General features: G+C 49.7%; 1 protein-coding gene across 4 annotated transcripts; it reads left to right on the top strand.

Annotated features, from left to right (window-relative positions):
• Positions 1–149: 149 nt before the first annotated feature.
• On the top strand, positions 150–21,970 carry LOC111159430 (post-GPI attachment to proteins 2). Of its 4 annotated transcripts, none has more exons than XM_022521887.1 (7): positions 150–205; positions 8,543–8,563; positions 11,438–11,612; positions 19,537–19,789; positions 19,923–20,017; positions 20,651–20,759; positions 20,956–21,970. In XM_022521887.1, the coding sequence occupies exons 3-7, from the start codon at positions 11,448–11,450 to the stop codon at positions 21,084–21,086; spliced, it is 753 nt and encodes a 250-aa protein (XP_022377595.1). In that variant the 5' UTR covers positions 150–205; positions 8,543–8,563; positions 11,438–11,447; the 3' UTR covers positions 21,087–21,970. The 4 variants fall into 4 exon arrangements, with proteins under 4 accessions (XP_022377595.1, XP_022377594.1, XP_022377596.1 ...); XM_022521886.1 differs by having other exon boundaries at positions 19,923–20,029; XM_022521885.1 differs by lacking the exons at positions 150–205; positions 8,543–8,563 and adding exons at positions 8,848–8,912; positions 15,563–15,744 and having other exon boundaries at positions 11,438–11,613; positions 19,923–20,029.
• The last annotated feature ends 371 nt before the right edge of the window (positions 21,971–22,341 follow it).

Genomic DNA, 22,341 nt, shown 5'->3' with positions numbered 1-22,341 from the left:
CTGCCGCGATTGGCTAGGGGAGAGTCGTGATGTCATACAGGGCCCCCTCGAAGTGGGCTTGTGAGTGGCTGCGTTGGGGTGCACTGGGCGGGGTGTGGGAGAAAGGTGGTGATGCTATGCCGAGGCTCCGCCCCCTGTCTTGGAGCCGAGACAGTCGGGCTGCTGAAACTCGGGCCAATCAGAAGGGAGGCTCCTGGATGGCATGGTAACTATTCTACCCTTTCCTTGCCCCAGTCCACGGGCGGTGATGGGAAGGCTTCCCCATAGTACTGCCCGCGCTTCCTGGTCAGACCACGTGCGGAGCCGGAGGGCCCCCCTGGGAGGTCTGTGTCTTCGAGTAGCTTTCCTGCAGCTGCTCTAAGGCCCCAAAACCTGGCCTCCTGGTTTCCCAACCCATGCCACCCCATCACAACCTTTCCCTCTCTGAATCCCTAGAATAGACGCTCTAAGCATGCCCTAAGGAAACGGCTCAGCGTAGGATATGTTACAAATGAGGATTCTTGGAACTTCTTAACCACCTGCACTTTAGGATCTCCTATTTATTCTTAAAGGTCTGGTTCAAATATGCCCACCTTCTCTGGGATACATTCTCGGATCTCAGAGAGTTGGGCTAATGCTTCGGCAGGCTTCTGTTACAGCCTTGTCACTTTGTATCCTACTGTTTACTTTTCATTCCTCTGTGCCTAGGCTCTTAGAGGTCAGACCTGCATTTTACTCACTTGAGTTTCTTCCCCCTCCCCCACTTGATATTACAGGGGAGAAAGTTGAGCATGTTCTAGAAAATAGACTTAGTGACTGAGGGTCCCACACAGAATAGCAGGAACTGTCCTCAGAAAGCAAAATGTATTCAGGCTACCTCTCCACCACCACCTTCTGCTTGGAAGATTAATACAAAATGAAAATGGGCTCTGCCCAGAAGTAGATGAACTTAAATTGAGTGTTGGGTGGTAGCAAGGGATTAGAAATAACTCATTTGTCAAAAAGTGGAGTGGTTGTAAAGATGAAATAAGATAATGGATAGGAGAAATCTGGTACATTGTAGATGCTCAAAGGAAAAAAAGTATATATGGATGGTCAAATGCTAAGGCTAGTTTAAACATCTGACTTCAGGCACTTGCCCCCTGCTTCTGCATCCAGACATCCCTTCCTCTCCTCCACCCTCCCTTGCCTGTGTTCTACATTAAAAAGTCATTAACTCGGGGCGCCTGGGTGGCTCAGTGGGTTAAAGCCTCTGCCTTCGGCTCGGGTCATGATCCCAGAGTCCTGGGATCGAGCCCCGCATCGGGCTCTCTGCTCAGCAGGGAGCCTGCTTCCTCCCCTCTCTCTCTGCCTGCCTCTCTTCCTACTTGTGATCTCTGTCTGTCAAAAAAACAAAAACAAAAACAAAAAGTCATTAACTCTTCCTGGATAATTTACTGGAGCTTCCTCACTGCCCTCATGAAGCTCTGATTTCCAACCCTCCAGTCCTGAGACCCAACTATGATTAAGCCTCTCCACTACTTATTTATTCTGGTATCCCTAGGGCCCTGCACACATTAGGTCCACATTAAATGTGCGACCCATGAATGAATGAATTATTGTCTTAAATAGAATAATAGTAAAGTGTGGGACTTTTGAGTCCATGAACCCTGGGTTTAAATCTGAGCCTAACCATTTATTAGCTGTGTGAACTTGGGCAAATATCTTAACACCTGAACTTCAGTTTCCTTGTTTGTAAAATGAGGGTAGCAACTGTAATTTTAGGGTTGTTGGGAGAATTAAATGAGATAAAGCATTTAGTATGGTACCCAGTATACAGGGAGCCCTCAATAAATGATAATTTTTCCTGTTCTTTAAAAATATCAAGGAATTCCTGGGGCGCCTGGGTAGCTCAGTCATTTAAGCGTTTGGCTCTTGATTACAGCTCAGGTTGTGATCTCAGCGTTGTGAGATCAAGTCCTGAGTCAGGCTCCATACTGAGCATACAACCTGCTTCACATTCTCTCACTCCCTCTGCCCCTCCTGCCCCCTGCTCACATGCACATGCACACTGTCTCAAAAATAAATAAATAAATATCAAGGAATTTCCATTCTAAATATTCTAAGATGTGGATTCTGACACAAATGGGGCTCAAAAGTATGTTTTGAGTGAATAAGTAAATATATTCAGTCCAAAGTACTAGTGTGTATATAGGAGCTGGGATCCTTAAATAGTGCATATTTGTGGGAAGACGGGAGGGGGAGACATTGGATGAGGGGTGCCACAAGGAGAAATTTCCTATAACTCTGGTGATTTCTACTTAGGAGGACCTCTTGTTAGGTCCTCTGGTAGGCACATGGCCCACAAGCTCGTCATTCCCAGGTGCCTCTCTAGGAAGGAATTTGTGGACCACATACTCTTAGTCTGTCCAATTCTCACAACATCCCTTTGATTATTATCATCTTCCTTCTTCTACTCTAAAGAAAAGGTGTTTTGTGCATGCTCACAAAAGCTTGCTGAGCCAAGCCCTCTCCTGGGCATCAGGAGCCCAGAGAGGTCCACATGTCAACACTCTGCTCTGGCCAGGAGAGACAAAGCAAAGGGAAGTCTAACTCTGTCTTAGGAACCCCCAGTCTCTCACATACATACTCTGGGAACTGACCCTATGCAGCTTTGAAGCACTGGTGCTTAGGGAGGAGACAGGACCCTTAAGGACCACAGAATCAGGGAAGGGCAAGAGACTTCCTTTCAGAGTGATGGTCTAGATTTCTTATGTGGTGCATTGGAACAAGTGGCAGAATTGGAATCAAACAGCTAAGTTCAAATGCCAGTCTCGCTACTTTTTAGACCTTGCACAAATTATTTATATTCTGTGACCCAGCTTCCTTGTCTATAAAATGGGCACAAAACTCCCCATGTTGTAAGGTGGTTATAAACGTCAAATAAGGCAATTTGCAAAGGACCGGGCACATGTTTTACACACAGTAAGAACCCAGTAATTGTTGATTTCCTTCCTCTTTTCCTACAACTTGATAGGGAAGGATGATGTTTACAAATAGCATATAATTAGATTTTCATAAATCTTGTGTGGATACATTTGACTTTGAACTACAGCATTTAAAGAATTTACTAGTACATACAGGAATTTATCTAACTTTTTTTATTTGTCCTTCCTGTTCTGTTTCCTTCTTTTACTCTTTTTTTCATTTTGATTCTTTTATTATAATAACTTTACTTTTTTTTTTTTTTTGAGGCCCAGTTCCGCCAGATTTTTAAAAAATTGAGTTATAGAGGCACCTGGGTGGCTTAGTTGGTTAAGTGTCTGCCTTTGGCTCAGGACATGATCCCACAGTCCTGGGATTGAGCCCTGCATAGGGCTCCTTGCTCAGTGGGGGGCCTGCTTCTCCCTCTCTCTGCCCCTCCCTCTGCTTGTGCTCTCTCTCTCTCTCTGTGTCAAATAAATAAAATAAAATCTTTTAAAAATTTTTTAAAGTAAAATTGAGATATAACTCACATAACATAATATTTATCCATTTAAAGTATACAATGCAAAGGGTTTTAGTACAGGTGACTCTCGAAAAACATGGATTTGAACCTGGCAGATTCACTTATTTGTTTTATCTTTAAAGATTTATTTATTTGCGGCACCTGGGTGGCTCAGTGGGTTAAAGCCTCTGCCTTCGGCTCAGGTCATGATCCCAGGGTCCTGAGATCGAGCCCCACATCAGGCTTTCTGCTCAGCGGGGAGCTTGCTTCACCACCCGGCCCCCCCCCACCTCTGCCTGCCTCTCTGCCTACTTGTGATTTGTCTGTCAAATAAACACATAAAATCTTAAAAAAAAAAAAAAGATTTATTTATTTATTTTAGAGAGAGAGAAAGAGCAGGAGCGGTGGGAGGGGCAGAAGGAGAGAATCTCAAGCAGACTCCCTGCTGATCAGGGAGCCTGGCACAGGGCTCCAACTCAGGACCCTGCGATCATGACCTGAGCTGAAACCAAGAGTCAGACGCTCAACAGATTGAGCCTCCCAGGCACCCCTGAGTAGGTCCACTTATAAGAGAATATTTTTCAATAAGTATAATATAGTACTGTAAATGTATTGTCTCTCCTTTATGATTTTCTTAATAATATATTATTTTCTCCAGCTTATCTTATTGGAAGAATACAGTATATAATATATATATATACAAAGTATGTGTTAATCAAGCATTTAATGTTACCGGTAAAGCTTCTGCTCAACAGTAGACTCTTAGTAGTTAAGGTTTTGGGGAATCAAAAGTTATACTTGGATTTTGGACTGTGAGGGGTTAGCCTCCAATACCTGTATTGTTCAAGGATACACTACATTCACAAAGTTGGGGAACTATTACCACTATCTAATTCTAGAATATTTTCATAACCCCAAAAAAGAAATCTTAGACCATTAGCAGTCATTCCACATCTCCCACTTCTCCCAGCCCTTGGCAACTTCTAATCTACTTTCTGTCTCAACGAATGTGCCCATCCGGACATTTCCTATAAATGGAATCATACAATATGTGGACTTTGTGTCTGACTTCTTTCGCTTAACATAATGTTTTGAAGTTTCATCCATGTTGTAGCACTTCATTCCATTTTATGGTAGAATAACATTCCATTTTATGGATAAGCCATATTTCATTTATATACTCAAAAGTTGAATGACATTTGAGTTTCTACCTTGTGGCTACTATGAATAATGCTGCTATGGATACTCGTATACAAGTTTTTTGTGGACATACGTTTTCAGTTCTCTTGTGTTTATACCTAGGAATGGATTTATGGGGTCCTATAGTAACCCTGTGTTTAACTTTTTGAGGAACTACCAGGCTGTTTCCCAAAGTGGCTGCACTATTGTATATTACTGCTAATAGGAGATGAGGGTTCCAGTTTCTCCATGTCCTTGCCAACACTTGCTATTTTCCTTTCATTATTATTATTATAGCCATCCTAGGGGTTATGAAGTGACATCTCATTGTGGTTTTCATAAACATTTCCCTAATGACTAATGATGTTGACCACCTTTTCAATTGCTTATTTTGCATTTAAATCCCCACTTTCTTACCATTCTTTTGAATTATTTTGTTTTTCCTCCTGTACCAGTTTAGAAATTAAATTATCTTCTTATATAATTTTAGTCATCTCCCTAGAAGTTACCACGTGCATTCCTAAGTGTGACGCTAGTTAATACCTTTATAGGTATAATAAGCCATAGGGAGTTACTAAATAGTTTGCAGCAAGGGAGGCATGCGATCAGATCTGTTTTTTTTTTTTTTTTAAGAAGAGCCAATGTGGCTGTAAGTGGAGGATGATGAAGAGCTAAAAGGGCAAGGAGGCCAGGGAAGGAGACTCACAGGAAGCTTTCCTTGACAAGTGCATCCCGCATTCACTTCTTTTCCGCTTCCCACCTCTCCACTGTCCCCCATGCTACTGGGGGCTGGGACATCCCTGTAAATAAATGACTGGTCAGCTTTGGGGTATCTGGTATGTGTGTGTAGATGGGGGAGTGGAGCAGTGATGATGGCCAAAGCTGGAAAGGGGTGGTGCTATTTCAGGCACAGGCCTCTCTGGGGTATGTCCAGGCATGAGGCAAAACAACCAGGAGGGCAGGAGACATTGGAAGGCTTCAACAGCAGCAGCAGCTACTTGGATGATGAACAAATGCCCATTTGGCAAACACTGAGTACCCGCTGAATGAAGGCAAGACTGGAGGCTTAGATGCTTGTTCAACTTCTTTATCTGTACAAAGATTCCATCACATTTACCTCACCAGATTATTAAGAGTATCAAATTAGAAAGGGTACAGAAAGTTCCTGGCCCCTAGTTAGAACTCATTCTTCTCTTCTGTTTTTCCTCACATAAATCAAGGTAGCTGATAGGCTTTCGAACTGGCAGTGGACGAAACAGATTTAGAGAGGGTCAGTGACAGCTGTGGTCACACTTCAGAAAAGGCTCAATCAGGACTGGTTCAAGCTGTAGCTTCCACATGGGGTCCTAACAGCCATGATGTAGTGAGTATTTTCCACATGCCTGGCACACTGCTATTTTACTTCATTTAATTCTCACAGCAATGCTGTGCTGTGGATATTCCTAAAACCATCTTACAGATGAAGAAACTGAGATTCAGGACTGTATGGTGAATTGCCCCAATCATCAAAGAATTAAAGGCAAGATTAATGCACCTCAAATTTCAGACATTGGGGGTAGTCTAGAGGCAGAGAGATGGGACCCAGCCTCAGGAAGTGGTATTTAGAGCCAAAGTAACAGACAAGGTGTCAAGACAGGGAATAAAGGCCAGGAGCAGGCATCTGTGGGTTGGAGATAAACAAAAAGGGATGACACAAAGCCCTAAGGTAGGAAACCTACATCTAGTTAATGAAACTAAAAGGAAATCGTTCTTTTAGTAAAGTTTTATGAATTGTTCATTTGTCCTGAGACCTTAAAGGACAGGGTGGAGGAGAGTTCAAGGTCAACAAAAGAAGTTTTTAGAATAAGGCACCCAGGGATGCCTGGGTGGCTCAGGTGATTAAGCGTCTGCCTTCTGCTCAGGTCATGATCCCAGGGTCCTGGGACAGAGTCCCACACTGGGCTTCTTGCTCGGCAGAGAGCCTGCTTCTCTCTCTGCCAGCTGCTCCACATGCTTGTGCTCCCCACCCTCCTGCTCCCCAACAAATAAATAAATCTAAAAAAAAAAAAAAAAGGGCATCACCCCTCCAGACTTGGAGCCACAGGAGTGAGAGATCTCTAGGTTCCTACCATTGCCTGGCTAGGGCCAGCCACATGGAGGGCCTAGGCTGAATACATGAACAAGAGTTAACACATGAAAAAGAGCTCTGGTAAATTCATCAAATCTGAGCCTCTGTATGCCCACCTGCAAAGTGATGATTATTATAGCTACCTTGTGGGGTTAACATTATACAGTTGACGGCCCCCCCCTTTTAAATTTTATTCATTTATTTGAGAGAGAGAAAGAGGGAGAACAGAGAGGGATAGTGAGAGGGAGAAGCAGACTCCCCGCTGAGTAGGGAGCCCAATGCGAAGCTCAATCCCAGGACCCCAGGACCACGACCTGAGCCGAAGGCAGATGCCCAAATGACTGAGCCACCCAGGCGTCACTATACAGTTGACTCTTGAACAACACAGGGGTGAGGAGTGCTGAACCCTGGCACAGTCAAAAATCCATCTATAACTTTTGACTCCTCCAGAACCTAACTACAGATAGCTACTGTTGACCAAAGCCTTACTGATAACAAACTCAATTAACACATATTTTGTATGTTCTGTGTTTCATATTATGACAATAAAGTAAGCTAGAGGCAGAGAGAACATCTTACTCAGAAAATAATAAGGAAGAGGGGGTGCCTAGCTGGCTCAGTTGGCAGAGCATGTGACTCTCCATCTTGGGTTTTTTTTTTTTTTTTAAAGATTTTATTTATTTGAAACACAGAGAGAGAGATCACAAGTATGCAGAGAGGCAGGCATAGAGAGAGAGGAGAAAGCAGGCTCCCCGCTGAGCAGAGAAGAAAGCAGGCTCCCCGCTGAGCAGAGAGCCCGCTGTGGGCCTTGATCCCAGGACCCTGAGATCATGACCTGAGCCAAAGGCAGGGGCTTAACCCCCTGAGCCACCCAGGCACCCTCCATCTTGGGGTTTTAAGTTTGAGCCCCATGTTGAGTGTGTAGCCTACTGTAAAAAAATATAGTTTTTAAAGAAAGTCATAAGGAAGAGAAAATGCATTTACACTACTGTGCTCCCTCAATATACATATAAAAAATTCACGTGTAAGTGGACCTCTGCTGTTCAAACTCACCATCGTTCCAGGGGCAACCGTATGGGGATTAAGAGAATGCCCTCAGGGGTCAGACCCTGATCCCGGTTCTGACATTTGTAACTGTGTGCATAGGTAACATATCTTTTCTGTTTTACACTGGTAAAACGGAAATAGTAATAGTATTTACCTCATGCGGTTTTTATGAGGAATAAATGGGATAATGCATAAAAAGTAAAAAAAAAGTCCTTGGAAGACATAAAGTGCTCAAAAGGTGCTAATTATTACTGTGGGGATTTAAATAGGAAAATGTGATGGTGACCATGTCTAGCTCGGGAGGTCCTTTACCACCTGGAGGTGCTCTGACAACCCCGAGGCCTCCTCAGGTTCCTTTATGGGTCAGTCAGAGTGGAGAGGGACCCCTGGGGGCTGGTTTCTGGGATTCCACCCTCTCTTGGCGGGGAGTGACGGGGGCGGAGCGGAGGAGAGCCTTGCTATGTTCTGTAGGACAGGACAGGGCGCCCTCTCCTGATCAAAGGTGGGAACAGTTCTGGCCGAGAGCTTTTGGGGTGGTTCTCACTGATCTCTCTCTACCCATAAGGTGCTCTTCCCTTTGCTCGAATCGGCTCTGGGGAGCAAAGTTAGGGAGGGGCGTTGAGGTTGGGGCAAAGCTGTTGTAATGTTTCAGAAGGGCGAGGCTGGACAATTCGGCTAGAATGGGAGCGTGGGCAGGAGGCACTGAGGTTAGGAAATTGGAGAATTCGGGGCCCTGTTGAGTTAATTTTATGTTCTTTCAACAGGTGATGGAACACAGCTGAGAGGTAAGGTGACAAGATGGCTTATCCAACGTGTCAAAACCAGGGGTCCAGGGCTCTTCCGGCTGTCCCCACGCAGCGGGAATTAGTGGAGCCGCCGAGAGCTGGAGAGCATGGCACCAGGGAACGCGGGATCGAGGGGGACAGCCAAGGGTCTAGGTCCGCAGAAGTGGGGAGGGGCCAACGGAGGATCTGGGCGCAGTTTCCTCCCCAAGCGCCCTGGCCCCGCCCCCGCCGTTCCCGCTCCCGCTCCCGCCCGCCCCCCGCCGCTTGCCCCAGGCCGGGCCTGGGCTCCGCTCGGGTTCCCCCAGCGCCCGGCCTGCGCTGATGCGGCCTCCTCGCCGCCACATCCTGGGTGAGTATGGGGATGGGTGTGCTGGACTGCCTGGCAACCCCACTTGGGGGAGCTCCACCACGCGGTCCGGCTTCCTCAAGGCCCAGCCCCACGCTCTGACGGTGCTGGTGCTTGCCCAGGATCTGCTGCTGTCCCGACTTCTAAACCAACCCCTCTCCCCCTCTATTCTCGGTCATGGTGGCTGGGTGTGCATTGGTTGAGCTCTCCCTTCACTTCACAAGGACTGTTGGTTGGCATTTCTCTTTAGGTGCGGGGGATGGAGGTGTGTGTGGGGGGGGGGCCTGGAACCCCATGAAGTAATTTCAAATCCCACATCTGTCAGTTATTAGCCTGTGACCTTGCACAAGTGTTTTAAACTTCCCTGAGCCTCAGTTTCCTCTTCTGTAAATGGAAATACACAGGCAATAGGGCCTACCTCATAGAGTTATAGTGAGGATTACAAGAAACAATGTGTGCCAAGTCTATCAACTGCTATTCATGCTCAGAAGGTGCCAGGTAAGTATGGATTCCCGCTGGAGGCTGAGATCTCTTGGACCTTTGGAGATAAGATAGGGGTGCTTCTAAGAAAGCAGTGTCCAGCTAAGTAGTCCCTTTGAAGCAGTTAAGAGCTGACTGGGAGTGAACAGCTGCCCTTCAGGTAGTGAGCTCCGTGTCCTGAGACCTGGAGGAGTAAAATGGCCATGTTTTAATGGCCTTATTAGTAATCTAAACTTCCTGATTTTCATGTCCCACAGCTGGGGGAAAGTCCCAGAGTGGTTAGATGACTTGTCAAAGGTCACACAGCTAAAAGGGGAGCCAGCATACCTCTAAGCTGTGGAACAGACCATTCCTCCAGCCTCTTTCTCCACCCACAGCCTTGGGCAGTGCATATTCATTCTCTGAGGATCTGGTCTTCAGTTTGGGCATGCCAGTGGTTCCTGAGGGATCCAGAGCTGCTGGGTTGAGGGAGGGAGCTAATGCTGCTACAAGCACAGAATCAAGATTTGGGCTGGGTGTGGAAGTTGTTCCCCTTACCTCTGGGGACTTACAGTTCATTTGGGGATGATCCAAGAAACGTGTTTGATTTGGGCGGTCACCAGAGCCACTTCCACCTCCCCTGGGAGATCCCTAGCCCCTGAAGAGAGAAAGGAACTTGGGCAACTGGGGCAGGCTGCCTAATCTGGCCTGGCAGAGAGGCAAGTGAGGGAAGATGGAGGAGAACACAGAGGCGTATTCACCGGCTTCTGGAATGCCAAGAGGTGCTTCCTGAGGGTGGGGCCAGGAAGAGTTGGGGCTTGATCTGGCAAGACCTTTGAGTCCAGAAGGGCAGGTTCTTTATGAATCTGGAGCCAGTCCTAGTTTGGCCACAAGCAGCCTAAGTTCCAAGGATGGCTCTCCATCAGGTTCAGCATCGGGCTCTGAGGAAGAACCTTCCTCTCTCTGCGTCTTGGTTTCTCTGTCTTTTGCAGTGGGGCCAGGGCTCATGGACTCGTCTATACAGGATTTGATTTACCTTTCTTTCTCTCATGGGCAGGCACCCCTTCTCTCTCCCCTCCTAATCTGACCTAACCTGACCTTTCTGCCCAGACCTCTGGCCAGAGAGGAAGGGGTCAAAGAAGGCTAGGGTTGTAGTTTGTGATCCTGTGGGCCCCACATCTCCCCACTGTGGGCTCTTCCTTCAAGTTCTGTGACCCTGAGCAGGTTCCTGCTCCTCTCTTGGACTCAATTTCTCCTTCTATGCACTGACGGAGGTTGGGATTGTTGGTGTGTACTTGGTTATTATAGTTCCTGACCTTCCTATCTTCATCTCGGGGGGGAGTCACAGTCCTCAGGAGCCTTTACTTCATCTCTGGAGGGGGATGGATAGGCCCTATGGGTACTGGGAAGCCTCCAGAAGCTGACAAGGCAGCTCTTTCCAGCAAACAGCAAGCCCAGGCCAGCACTAGGCCTGATTCTGCAAAGCTTTTCACCCCCAGAGCACGTGAGGCAGCAGGCGGGGACAAGCACGGGGTCAGGGCCCTACTGGCTTCCATGGAGGCCTTGCTGCTGTGCTCTGTGGTGCAGGCACACAGAACCTGGGAAGGGATTGAAGGTACAGAAGGTCCTGGGCCAGTGGGTGAAGCAGAGAGAGCTGATGGGAGGCCCTGAAGCCTGGAGGCTCAAAGGCCTGGGGGAGGAGATGGGCCCCTCTGTCCACTGGGAGGTTTTAGGGTTGGTTCCTGAAACAAGAGAGACCAGTTAAACCAGCTCCTGCTGTAAAGCCAGCTATAAGGAAGAAGAGGTTCTCCCTATCCGTTCAAGCCTTGTTTTAGCACAGAGTGGGTTTGTTGTCTTTCCTCTGAAATTGAGGATGAATATTCTCTTGGGATTCTAAGTCAGTCTTCTTCGGGACAGGAGCTGTCCAAGCTTAGGGGCTGGATGGCTTTCTTCTCAGACCCTTCACCCCATAGCACAGCTAAGCTGAGGACTGAACACAAGGGCTGGCTTTGCCACTGAGTCCCGGCCTTGCTGCCTTGGGTCTTGACAGCACATTACTTCATTCCCAGGTCTGACAAGATGTACCAGGTCCCACTGCCGCTGGACCGGGATGGGACCCTGGTCCGGCTCCGCTTCACCCTGGTGGCCCTGGTCACGGTCTGCTGTCCACTTGTTGCCTTCCTCTTCTGCATTCTCTGGTCCCTGCTCTTCCACTTCAAGGAGACTACGGCCACACACTGTGGGGTAGGGCTTGCCCAGGGGGGTCGGGGAACGATATCTTCAGGCCCAATTGGATCTTTTTTGGATCATGATTCTATTGTTAAAGGATTAGCGAGGCCTCCAGTGGGGTCCATCAAACAAATTGGGCTGCTGGAGGTTAGGATGCCTGCAAATCTAGGTCTCAGGAATGAGCCTTCTGCCACTTTTCATGGAAGTCACTAGGGCCTGCAGTCCCTGAAGCTGGGTAGTCCCAGGACCGAGAACCCAATCCTTACTTGATAGCAGGGTAGATTCAGGAGCCCCAGGGTTTTGTGAGGGATGAAGAGAGAAAAGGCCTGATCTAGAAGGAACTGGAGCCTCTTAGTGTGTCATTGTAGGCTGTGCCTGTCTCTGGGGGAATGTGATTATGTATGCGTGTGTGTGACTGTGAGGGACACAACTATGTGTGGGAGAGACCGTATCTGTGCGTGTCTGGATGGGGGCCTGATGATGTGTGTGTGTGTGTGTGTGTGTGTGTGTGTGTATGTGGTGTGTTCCATATATGTATATGAGCTATGTTCCTGTAGGCACCCATGCACCTTCTAGACTGGGATATGGCACGCTGGGCCAGAAGAAAAGACACGAGTTTTCTCTGTAGTATCTCAGAGTAAAGAGGGTGAGCCTGTGTTGACCTCTGTTACACTCCTAGTTCATCTACTGACTCTGTATTACCTGAGACACAGAGACTGAGCCTCCCCATGTCTAAAATCGAGTTGACAATTCCCATCCTCCTCCTCAGGGCCAGGATACAGCTCTAGGTAGAGGAAGAATAGGAAGGTGGTTTGGGAAATGGTGAAGGGTGAGGAGCAGAAGTAAGAGGAGGAAAAGGAAATTGTCAGGTTAGAAGGCAGGGTAGGAGAGGAAGAGCTTAGGGGCTGTATGTAGGAAAGAGGCAGGGCCTGGACATGGACCCTTGCAGTAGCATCAAAAGAGCTCTGTAGGCCCCCACTCATCTCAGAGTCCTGCCTCTCTATAAAGAGTATCTGCTCCAGAAATAGGGCTACGACTAGGACCGGGACTGGGGTATGGCTGGCAGTATGGAGTGGGGCTTAGTTCCTTTGTTCATATGACTTGAAAGTTTTCCCTCTCCTTGATTCGTCATTGAAGAGACGTTAGCCTTGAGCTCTGGGCAGCCATTCTGATGAGACCCAAGGCTGGGAGCTATCAGAAAGAACAGAACTGGAAGAAGAGAGGGTGTCCAGGTGATCTGGGTGGGGGGAGATCAGAAAGGGTCCAACCAATGGCCTTTCCTGAGCTAGTTTTTACCTTAGATAATGCTTCAAATGTTTTTCTCACTCTGGTCAACATCCTTGTATCCTGCAAAACCCTTTTCAAGTGTCACCTCCTTTGAAAAGCCTTTCCTAGCCTCCTTGGGGGCAAACTGAATCACTCTTTTCTCTAGGAGTTCCCTGTTTTATCTTTCCTGCAGTTCTATCACATCATGTTTGTGTCTCTGTTCCCCACCAGACCAGACTGGGAGCTCCTTCAAGGTGGGCACTACATCTGAATCGGAAAGAATTTGTTGAATAAATAAACAGGACAACCCCTCCCCACCACACACACATACCAGCCCAGTACCCTGGGAAAAAGAAGGCCTGCAGTCATAGCCTATACAGAAAATTATAATATTTGTATAGCATATGGAGTTAAGTGGAGTAGGCTGTTTGCTCTGCCCCACATTGCTGTCTCCTGAGGGCTAATGGGATCAATAACCCAGCATACCTGACATATCTAGACGCCATTCTTGGCATACTAACTAGTTAGGGTGCTAAAGCATAGGCATAGTGGCACAGGTACCTAGTCCTTCTGGGTCAGGACTGAGTGAGCTTAGTGACCCAGGGGAGATTTTGTCCCCACTCCCTGGGACGACTGTGTTATAGCCACCTAGGGGCAGTCTAGGTGGATGTCTGCTCTGAATTTCTCACCTAGAGTATTCCCTGAATGGCCAACCCTAGGAATAAAAGAAGTAACTTTAGTCTAACGCATCTATAATTAGATGGCTATGCCTCTGCTTGCATATCTCCAGTGATGCGGCGCTTCCTTCCTCTCCAGACAGCCTATTCCAAGGAGGCCTAGTAACTAACAATTAGCAAGCTGTTTCTTGTAGCAAGCGCACTTACTCTTTCTGATGAATCTCTGCTTTTGCCCTGGCTCTGCTTTGGGAAACTGAGAGCTCCTTTCTCCTCCTGGTGTCAAGCCAGTCCTACAGAGATGGGATAGCAGTAATTGCAAGGTGCGGTGGGTCCCTGAGTTTACTCTTATTGTGTAGCATAGCTCCACTTCTTTCGGGCAAACCTCACAGGACATGCACCCCTAGCCTTGGCCCAGTTGGTCACTCCTCTCTCCATCCAAGGCCCTGCTGTGGGCCTAGGACTTCCTATGGCCTGGGCAGTAGAGGCAAAAGCAGGACCATTGCATTCCTATTACTGGCTGTTAGACCCCTGTTAGGGCATCTTGGGCTGATGTTAGCTGCTTCTGCAGAGGAGGCTGGACACTGATACGGCATATTCAGGCCCATCTAGATCTCATTTGGATCCTGAATCTGTTGTCCTATGACTAACTGGCTCTCCAATGAGGCCCAACAGACCTACTCTGGCTCCCAGCAAAAAGGAGTGAAATCCTATTCTGCTTTCTCCCTTTCCCTTCCCAGAAACCTGCCTGTTTCCCAGGACACAACGCTCAGAAAGGTCCCTATGCCCATCCCTGGCAAGGAAGCTTCCGTAAGCTGACGTTAGCCACTATCACTCTTATCTTTGCAGAGTGTTCCAGGGTTTATGATATGGTTTTGTTGGTCCTGGGAGGGCTGTGTGCTTGGGCAGGCGTGGAGATCTAGGCTCCGTGGGTGGGAGGGCAGGCCCTGGGGAACTAGGGGTGGGACCCTCCAGGCTTAGAATAGTCTCAGTCTGGCTAGAGCCCTCAACTCAAGCCTAGGATCCATCCATCAGCACCCAGTGTGAGTGTTGCCAGTGTGAGCCCCCTCCCCCATTTCCCTGATGCTGAGCTGGACTAGTGGACTGGTGTTCCCTTAACGGAGAGAGGTATGTGTCCCAAGGGACGTTTAGTCCAAGGGCTTTTAATACAAAGCCATTTCTGTCTGTCCCCCCGGAAGGGAACCCAGCTTGCAAGTCATGGTGGTTGGGGCAGGGGGAGGTGGGAGGAGGGAGTTCTCTGCCTAGAGGGAAAAGAAAGTGGAGGAAGGTCAGTTCCTTTGGGCTGGGTCTGTCTTTGCTAGGTCCGGCCCAGCAGACAGGCTCAGGGTGAGTGGAGAAGATTCCTGTGGCCCTTAGATTCCCATAACCTTTGGACTGGGTGACATGGTCTTTGCAGAGAGGAAGGAGATGGAGGTCTGGGCCTCTGCAGGGACCCTGGTTTCTTGAGATGATAGTACTGCTGGCCTGAGGCTTGGCTCATTCTGAGCCTGGGGGTGGGCTGGTGGGCAGACTGTGACCCCAGTGAAATGTTCTGGGCACTCCCACTGTTCCTGGTTGAACTTGGGTGAAGAGCAGGAATGTGGTCAGACGGGGTCAGTGGGAGGGCTGAGGCTGAACCAAGGGTCCTTCATTTAGGTTATTTGGCCTGAAGAAAGCCTTGACTTGAGAGCTTTAGGCTGTCAGGGGCTGAAACCTTAGTTCTAATGTTTGATCCTGGCATAGTTCTCTCCTCTGTGGAACAGAAATAACAACCTTTCTACCTCTGACCCTTCTGAGTGGGTATGTGCCAAAGGGATTCCTAAGAGCTGACCCTGCCCGACCGAGTGGCTCCCTCCCCATCTCTCTCTGCCCTCCTGATCTTCTGCACTGCTTTCCTTTTCCCCTTTCATTCTTTCTACTCTGGCTCTTCCCTCTACCCAGAGGAGCCACGTCCAGAAAAGGCCTCATTTCCTGAGGCCCCTGTGTCCCACCTACCCAAGTCGTGTCCCTCACCCTGCTTGGGCACCACTCCATACAGGATGTTCTCTGCGGCCTCACAGCCCTTGGACCCAGATGGGACTGTGTTCCGGCTCCGCTTCACGGCCGTGATCTGGTGGATCGTCACTTTCCCCATGTTCGGCTTCTTCTTCTGCATCATCTGGTCTCTGGTGTTCCACTTTGAGTACACGGTGGCCACTGACTGTGGGGTGAGTGCCATGCTCCCCCGCACCTGGGTCAGGGCCAGGTCAGGGCCAGGTTGGGAGATGGCCATGAGAGTGGAATCAGAGAATAGGAGAGGAGGTGGAGAGTCAGAGAGAGGGGAAGGGATGAAAGGATAGTGGGGGGCAAGTCAGAGTTGGGGGGATTTGTGGGGAGACAGTGAGAGTGGAGTCACAGTCCTCTGAGAGGAGAAGATTATAGAGAGTGCCACGAAGTGGAGGGGAGAAGGGAGGGAAAAGGAGGGGAATAGGTAAAAGAGGTCATGAGAGGGAGGAGGAGGCTGAAGAAAGTCCAGACTGGGAAGGAAGCCAAGACTGGGGAGTCAGATGCAGCCAGGAGCCAGGAGACGTCGTAGTTGGGTTTAGCTGAGATTGGGGCCTGGCCAAGAGGACCCCCAAGCCTTGCCCTGGAATCTTCTAGTTTGGTTTCTCCCTCTGGCAACCTTGGGCCCCACAACTTGTGTCCACTCAGGGCTCTGCTAGCTAGAAACCTAGATGGACTTCCTGCCTCTATGAGCAGTCCACCTGGCCTTTCTGAGGGCCCAGGAGTAGAGTTCTGGGTCAGGGGCATGGAACTGAACATTCACTTGCCCTTAGCCCCTCATCCTACAAGAGACAGTCCTAGACACAAATGGTCAGGCACAGTGAGATGGGAGGCACTGTGATAAAGGGGAGCACAGGGATCACGGGGCCCAGAGCAAGCACTTAGTGTAGCCTAGATGTTGGGGAAGACTTCCTTCCTGAAGCAGGGGGCATTGCAGCTATGGGGGTAAAGAAGGATTTTGTGAATGCCAGGCTGACAACTTCTGATTTTATCCAGAGGGCAGTGGTGAGCTTTGGAACGATTTTAAGCAGGGAAGGGACATGATCAGACTTATGCTTTAGAAGACCATTCTGGCCCTGAATAGAGATTTGTAAGGGCAGGGAGCAAGTATAGGGAGAGAAGTGAAGAGGTTAGTGTAGTAATTCACACTACTGGGGAGACCAGAGCTAAAATAAGGGTTATGAGGCTAGAGAGGTGAGGATCGAGTCCAGAGAAGGGTAGCAGGTTGAATTGTAGGGATGAGAGGTTGTGTCCAGTTGGCAAGGGATGGGGCAGTAGACAGAAAAGTCATCCATAACTTTGGGGGATTTTTATCAAAGGAATTAATCTCTAATGGTGAAATCTGAGGTGCTTTGGTAGGGAATTTTTTGGACCCTCACCCTTTATACCATGTGAATCTCTGATCTACTGCCCTACCATAGATCCACTGAGCCAGGTCTTCCATGCCAGTGGAGGGTTTGTGTTCTTGGGGAAAAGTGGTTATGTTCCCATCTCAGCACCCTTAGCTCTGAGCTCATGGCGAAACTTAAGGTGAACTGGGTAGCTGGTCTCTGATAGCTCCTGATGTTGCTGGCACAGTTGGTGAGCGGGGAACTCGTGTGCTTTGGATGGGGAGACATATCTGAATATCTATACCTGATTATACGTGTGTGTGTGCGTGCGTGTATCAGTGTGTCTGTGCATGTGTGCATGAGAGAGGTGGGGGAGAGAGAGAGAGATAAGAAGATGCCTGCTCTTAGCAGCCTACCTCCACCCATACTCTGAGAGGAGTTTATGAAAACTCCCTTCCTCCAGAGGCGTCCCCCAAGCTCTTTGCCATCTCTTTACCTGTTTTCCAGCATTGGTCAGGACTCTGGGCTCTCCCAGCCAAGCTTTAGAAGCTCATGCTCACACACACACACACACACACACACACACCCCACACAAGCACACACACACACACAAAGCTCATGCTGGTTCCGCTCCCCTTAAAGTAGCTAGGGTTGGGGCAGGAGTTTTCAGAATAAATATTCTAGGAAGTGGAGGCAGCACTCTTACTAACCTTACTTAGGGGACCTAACTCAGAGGGGCAGAACAGTAAGGAGGCTTGGAGGTCTCAGAAATCTCTGGCAAAGGTATGATTCTCACCTCTCTCTCATATGCAGTCTTCCCATCTTCAAGAACCACATAGCTGATTAGCTTTTTGTAGGCTTTTCAGGGAAGTAGGTCATATGAAAGCCATCACCATAGCCATTTGTGCTGCAGATGCTCTGTATACATTATATTCAGTATCTGCAATCATCCTGCAAGGTAGGTGGTAGTATCCCTATTTTGTCAGTGAGGAAATCGAAGCTCTGAAAGGTGAAGTGACCTGCTCAAGGTCACTCAACTAATAAAGACAGAGATGGGGGGGCGCCTGGGTGGCTCAGTGGGTTAAGCCTCTGCCTTCAGCTCGGATCATGCTCTCAGGGTCCTGGGATCAAGTTCCGCATCGGGCTCTTTGCTCAGCAGGGAGTCTGCTTCCCCCTCTTTCTGCCTGCCTCTCTGCCTACTTGTGATCTCTTTCTCTCTCTGTCAAATAAATAAATGAAATTTAAAAATTAAAAAAAAAAAGGCAGAGATGGGATACAGACCCGGGTTTGTGTGGCTCCAGAGCCTCCATGCTGCCTCTTTACTGACAACTCAGAATGTCTGAGCCTGGTCTCAAGCTATGGTATCTCAAGCCATCGCCTTGAGAGCAGCACCCTCTCTCCAAGAGCTCTGCACTTAGCTTCCTCTGATAGTGCTGAGGGCAATCTGTCTCCTTTTCTGGGAAGCCTTCGAAGCCCCTGGCTGATGAGCCCCCAGGCCGACCCTTGCTCTATGAGCTGCCTCCATCTTCCTTCCCAGCCTTGATGGAGACCGCATCCCCATTAAGAGAAAGGAAAGGATCTTCTAGAACTGCATCTCTGAAGCCTGGCCCTGCTCTGGCTTTTGCTGGAAGTCTAAAAAAAGCCACAGAAAGTGTGTACAACAGGCTAGTAGCTTTCAGTCCTGGAATCCTTTAGAAATGTAGATTCCCATAGTCCAGATTGGCTACATTCTCACATGATCCCCAATGAGTTACATGCACATTCAAGGTAGAAGCATTGCTCTAGGCCCTGGAGTCTGAGAGGTCCTCCTCCTAGCCCTGGCTCTCCTGTCAGCATCTATACTGTTGTTCACTCATCCCTCATCCTCTCACCCTCTCATGCAGACAACACACCTATCCTCACAGCTGTGTGTGTGACCTCCTCCTCCTTCCTCAACTTTAAAGAATAGTGCTCCAGTTCCTTAAGGAATGAGGAATTCCAGCTTTGAGAAAGATGAATGGGGGAGATGCGCAAGAAAGGGGTCCTTTTCTTAGACTATCCCAGGTTAAGAGCACCCACTTTCTTAAGCATGTTCAGGGTGGGGGGACCCTACTGACTCAGCTCCCCCCAGGATCTCACAGTACCCTCTACCACCTTGGCACATTTACCCGAAAGAATAAGAGAAGCTGGGAGGAGTCAGAAGAACAGCTTGGCTGCCCAGTGCATCCAGCACTGTCCCAAGGAGGCTCAGGTGGCCTGTCCTCACGACTATCTATCCAATCTAGGGTCTTGGGCTCATTGAACTTTCCACAGGGCCTTATCGAAAACAAAGCTCTGTGCTATGGGCTCAGAGAGCATCTGAATTTGTCTCCAGCTTCCATAGCCATGTAGAGTCCCATCAAGTCCCTGCACACACCCCAGCCTGCCCAGGGAATGAGAACAAGCACCCTGGTGGTGGTGGTGGGGGGTGGGACCTGGCAGGGACTTCTTCCAGGAGCGCTCTGGGGGTGCGTGGAGGATCTCCTGGAAGGGGAGGGGTTGGAGTGGGGCCTCAGGAGAGCCAGGGTGATTCTGACGGAGGGAAAAGGCTCTCTAGGTGGGTGGGGCCGGCAGAGGCCTGTCCCCAGACAGCTCACAACTCTCTAGGTGCCCAATTATCTGCCCTCGGTGAGCTCGGCCATCGGTGGGGAGGTGCCCCAGCGCTACGTGTGGCGCTTCTGCATCGGCCTGCACTCGGCGCCTCGCTTCCTGGTGGCCTTTGCCTACTGGAACCACTACCTCAGCTGCGCGTCCCCGTGTCCCGGCTACCGCCCACTCTGTCGCCTCAACTTCGGCCTCAACGTGGTGGAGAACCTGGCGCTGCTTGTGCTCACCTACGTCTCCTCTTCCGAGGACTTCAGTGGGTGCCCAGATGAGGGAAGGTGGAGCAGGGAAGGGTTGGGGAGGGCCACCCACCCCCGCCCTCCCTCGGACCTTAGGATGCTTGGATGCTCCCTGCAGGGCATGCTCCCAATCCCCCTCTCTCCCCCCAGCCATCCATGAAAATGCTTTCATTGTGTTCATCGCCTCATCCCTCGGTCACATGCTCCTCACCTGCATTCTCTGGCGGCTGACCAAGAAGCACACAGTAAGTCAGGAGGTACGGTCTACCCCTAGTGGGGCTCCAGGCGGCCCGGAGGAACATCCAGGACACCTGTCCTCAGGATGCGGGTCACAGTGAGGTGGGAGCTGGAGTTCCCATGGGAATCCGGGCCGGGGCTGGGACTTGGGGACAGGTGGAGGGTGGTCGAGTGGGCCAAATCTAGGACTATGTTTGGGTGATATGGGAGACTGGAAGATAGCAGAGCTGGGGGGCTCCAAGTTGGGGCAGAATGAGGGACAGCACCCAGGGTGCTGTGGGTTAGGAGCAGTGTCAGCGGTCTGTGGTACCTCCAGTGTCCACACACACACACACACACACACACACACACACACACACACACACACACACCCCCTTTCTTCTCCCTGTAGTACGTGGAGGGGTCAGGTTGGTGGGTGACTCCAAGTAACTTCATATTCCAACTGGCTGAAGTGGGAAGGGCCTCATTATCCTCACAAACGCAGGGATAGGAACATGCCCATCATTGCTGCTGCCCTTGCCCGTGCCCCCTTCCATAACCCAGGGAGGTAAGACACAGCTCTTAGGAACTGGGGCCAGGAGGGGAGGCTGCCCACCACATATCCAAAGGGCCACAGAGTGATGAGATAGCCCATCCTCTAGGACCGCAAGTCCTACAACTGGAAACAGCGGCTTTTCATCATCAACTTCATCTCCTTCTTCACGGCGTTGGCTGTCTACTTTCGGCACAACATGTATTGTGAGGCTGGAGGTGAGGCCAGGCTGGGATCCACTGGTGGTCACAGTGTCTGTTGGGATAGTTGTCATGTTTTCTGTAGTGTGCATTATGGCAGTAGTCTTGGGGGGCTTGCGCCCACTGCAGAAATGTGGTGGTGATTTACCAAGAGGCCCCGGGGGGGTTGGGGGCAGAAGGCTCACCATGCCCTGTTCTTGTGTTCTCACAACAGTGTACACCATTTTTGCCATCCTGGAATACACTGTCGTCCTAACCAACATGGCGTTCCACATGACGGCCTGGTGGGACTTCGGGAACAAGGAGCTGCTCATTACCTCCCAGCCTGAGGAAAAGCGATTCTAAACCCTTTCTCTTCTGCTAGGAAGGAGGCGGTCTACTGCCCAGAAACTAGAAACAAGACACTACACTCTGGCCTTCCCCGCCCTGTGTCCTCTGTGGGCCGTGCTAATTGGGGGAAGGGGGAGAAGAAAGGAGGAAGAGCATAGGACAGGGCTTCAGGCAGCCCTGCTGGCTTCTCCTTTCCCTCACCCCGCCTGAAGGCACAGGAACCTTCAAGCAGCATCACCCTTATCTGAGAGGCCCCAAGAGGCTGAGCTGGCAGGAGAGCTCCACCATCTGGTGCTAAAAAAAGTCGAGGTTCATAACCACCGAATCGGTTCTTGGCCTTTACATAGCCACCTCTTGCTGAGGTCAGGGACCACTGAACAGTGGCTGCTACCTGAAAACCACAGCCATCTCTCACCACCGGGTCATTTGCTTGACTCATGTGTCTACTCATGTCCTGTGCATACCCAGGCCTAGGGCCACCATCCTGTGCTAACTTTGCTCAGGTGTTCTAGCCCTGACTTCACCTCCAACTTAGAGTTTATGCTTCCCTAGTTAAGCCTCAGCGTGTCCGTGTGGGTGATGGCAGGGGAGGAGGGCTGTAGGATTTGCATGGGCTCTGCCAGTGGTTCTGAAACTACTTTGTGGAGGTGGTGTTCTGTACCTGAAGGGCAACCTGCTCCAGAAGGAGTGCTGGCACAGCACATATTTCCCTCCCTTCTGAAATCTCTGGCTTACAGACTCTTCCTCCTTGGCAAAGGTGTTAAGGTGGGGTCAGAGGCAGATTCCTGCCCCCAAATGGGCTCTCTGGTGTCCCCTATCCTCCCTACTGCCCCATGCCCTGACCTCTTTGGATTGTACATTTTATTTCAAATAAAATTCTTTTTGTTTTTGTTTTTTCCCCCAAAAGCCTGGGCTAGGCTTATCTTTGTTTCATGGAACTGAGGTGAGGGACAGGCTCCAGGATGGAGGGAATAAGTCCATTGCAAGGTACGATTCCAAGCGGCTTCCCACCTTAGGCCTGGAGTCTTCTAAGGCTGGTCTAAGCCTCCGTTTTGGTGAGCAGGAGTGACTGAGCTGTCCCTGTTATGACGCTAGGCTTGATAGCTGGGATAACTCAAAGTCTTTGGTTGAGGCACAGGCTCTTCCAGCCCCAGCTCTGTCTGGTAAAAACCCGCCCCCCCGCAAAAACCAAAAAAACCCTGTCCCCTTGGGGGTGTAAGGGAACAGCTCTCAAACAAATGCAGGACTCTGAGCACCTGCCTGCAGGCTG

This window comes from Enhydra lutris, unplaced genomic scaffold (genome assembly GCF_002288905.1).
Source record: "Enhydra lutris kenyoni isolate GAN:26980312 unplaced genomic scaffold, ASM228890v2 scaffoldscaffold68, whole genome shotgun sequence".
Lineage (NCBI taxonomy): Eukaryota > Metazoa > Chordata > Mammalia > Carnivora > Mustelidae > Enhydra > Enhydra lutris.
The sequence above is the reverse complement of the archived record's forward strand: the minus strand, read 5'-3'. Positions and strand labels throughout refer to the sequence as shown.

Bases quoted from the DNA above. Each gene is read 5' to 3' on its own strand.
- LOC111159430 (XM_022521885.1), top strand. From the start codon at position 11,448: ATGTACCAGGTCCCACTGCCGCTGGACCGGGATGGGACCCTGGTCCGG. The intron at 19,790-19,922 runs GTGGGTGCCCAG...CTCTCCCCCCAG, and splicing joins CTCCTCTTCCGAGGACTTCA to CCATCCATGAAAATGCTTTC. The intron at 20,030-20,650 runs GTACGGTCTACC...CCCATCCTCTAG, and splicing joins AGCACACAGTAAGTCAGGAG to GACCGCAAGTCCTACAACTG.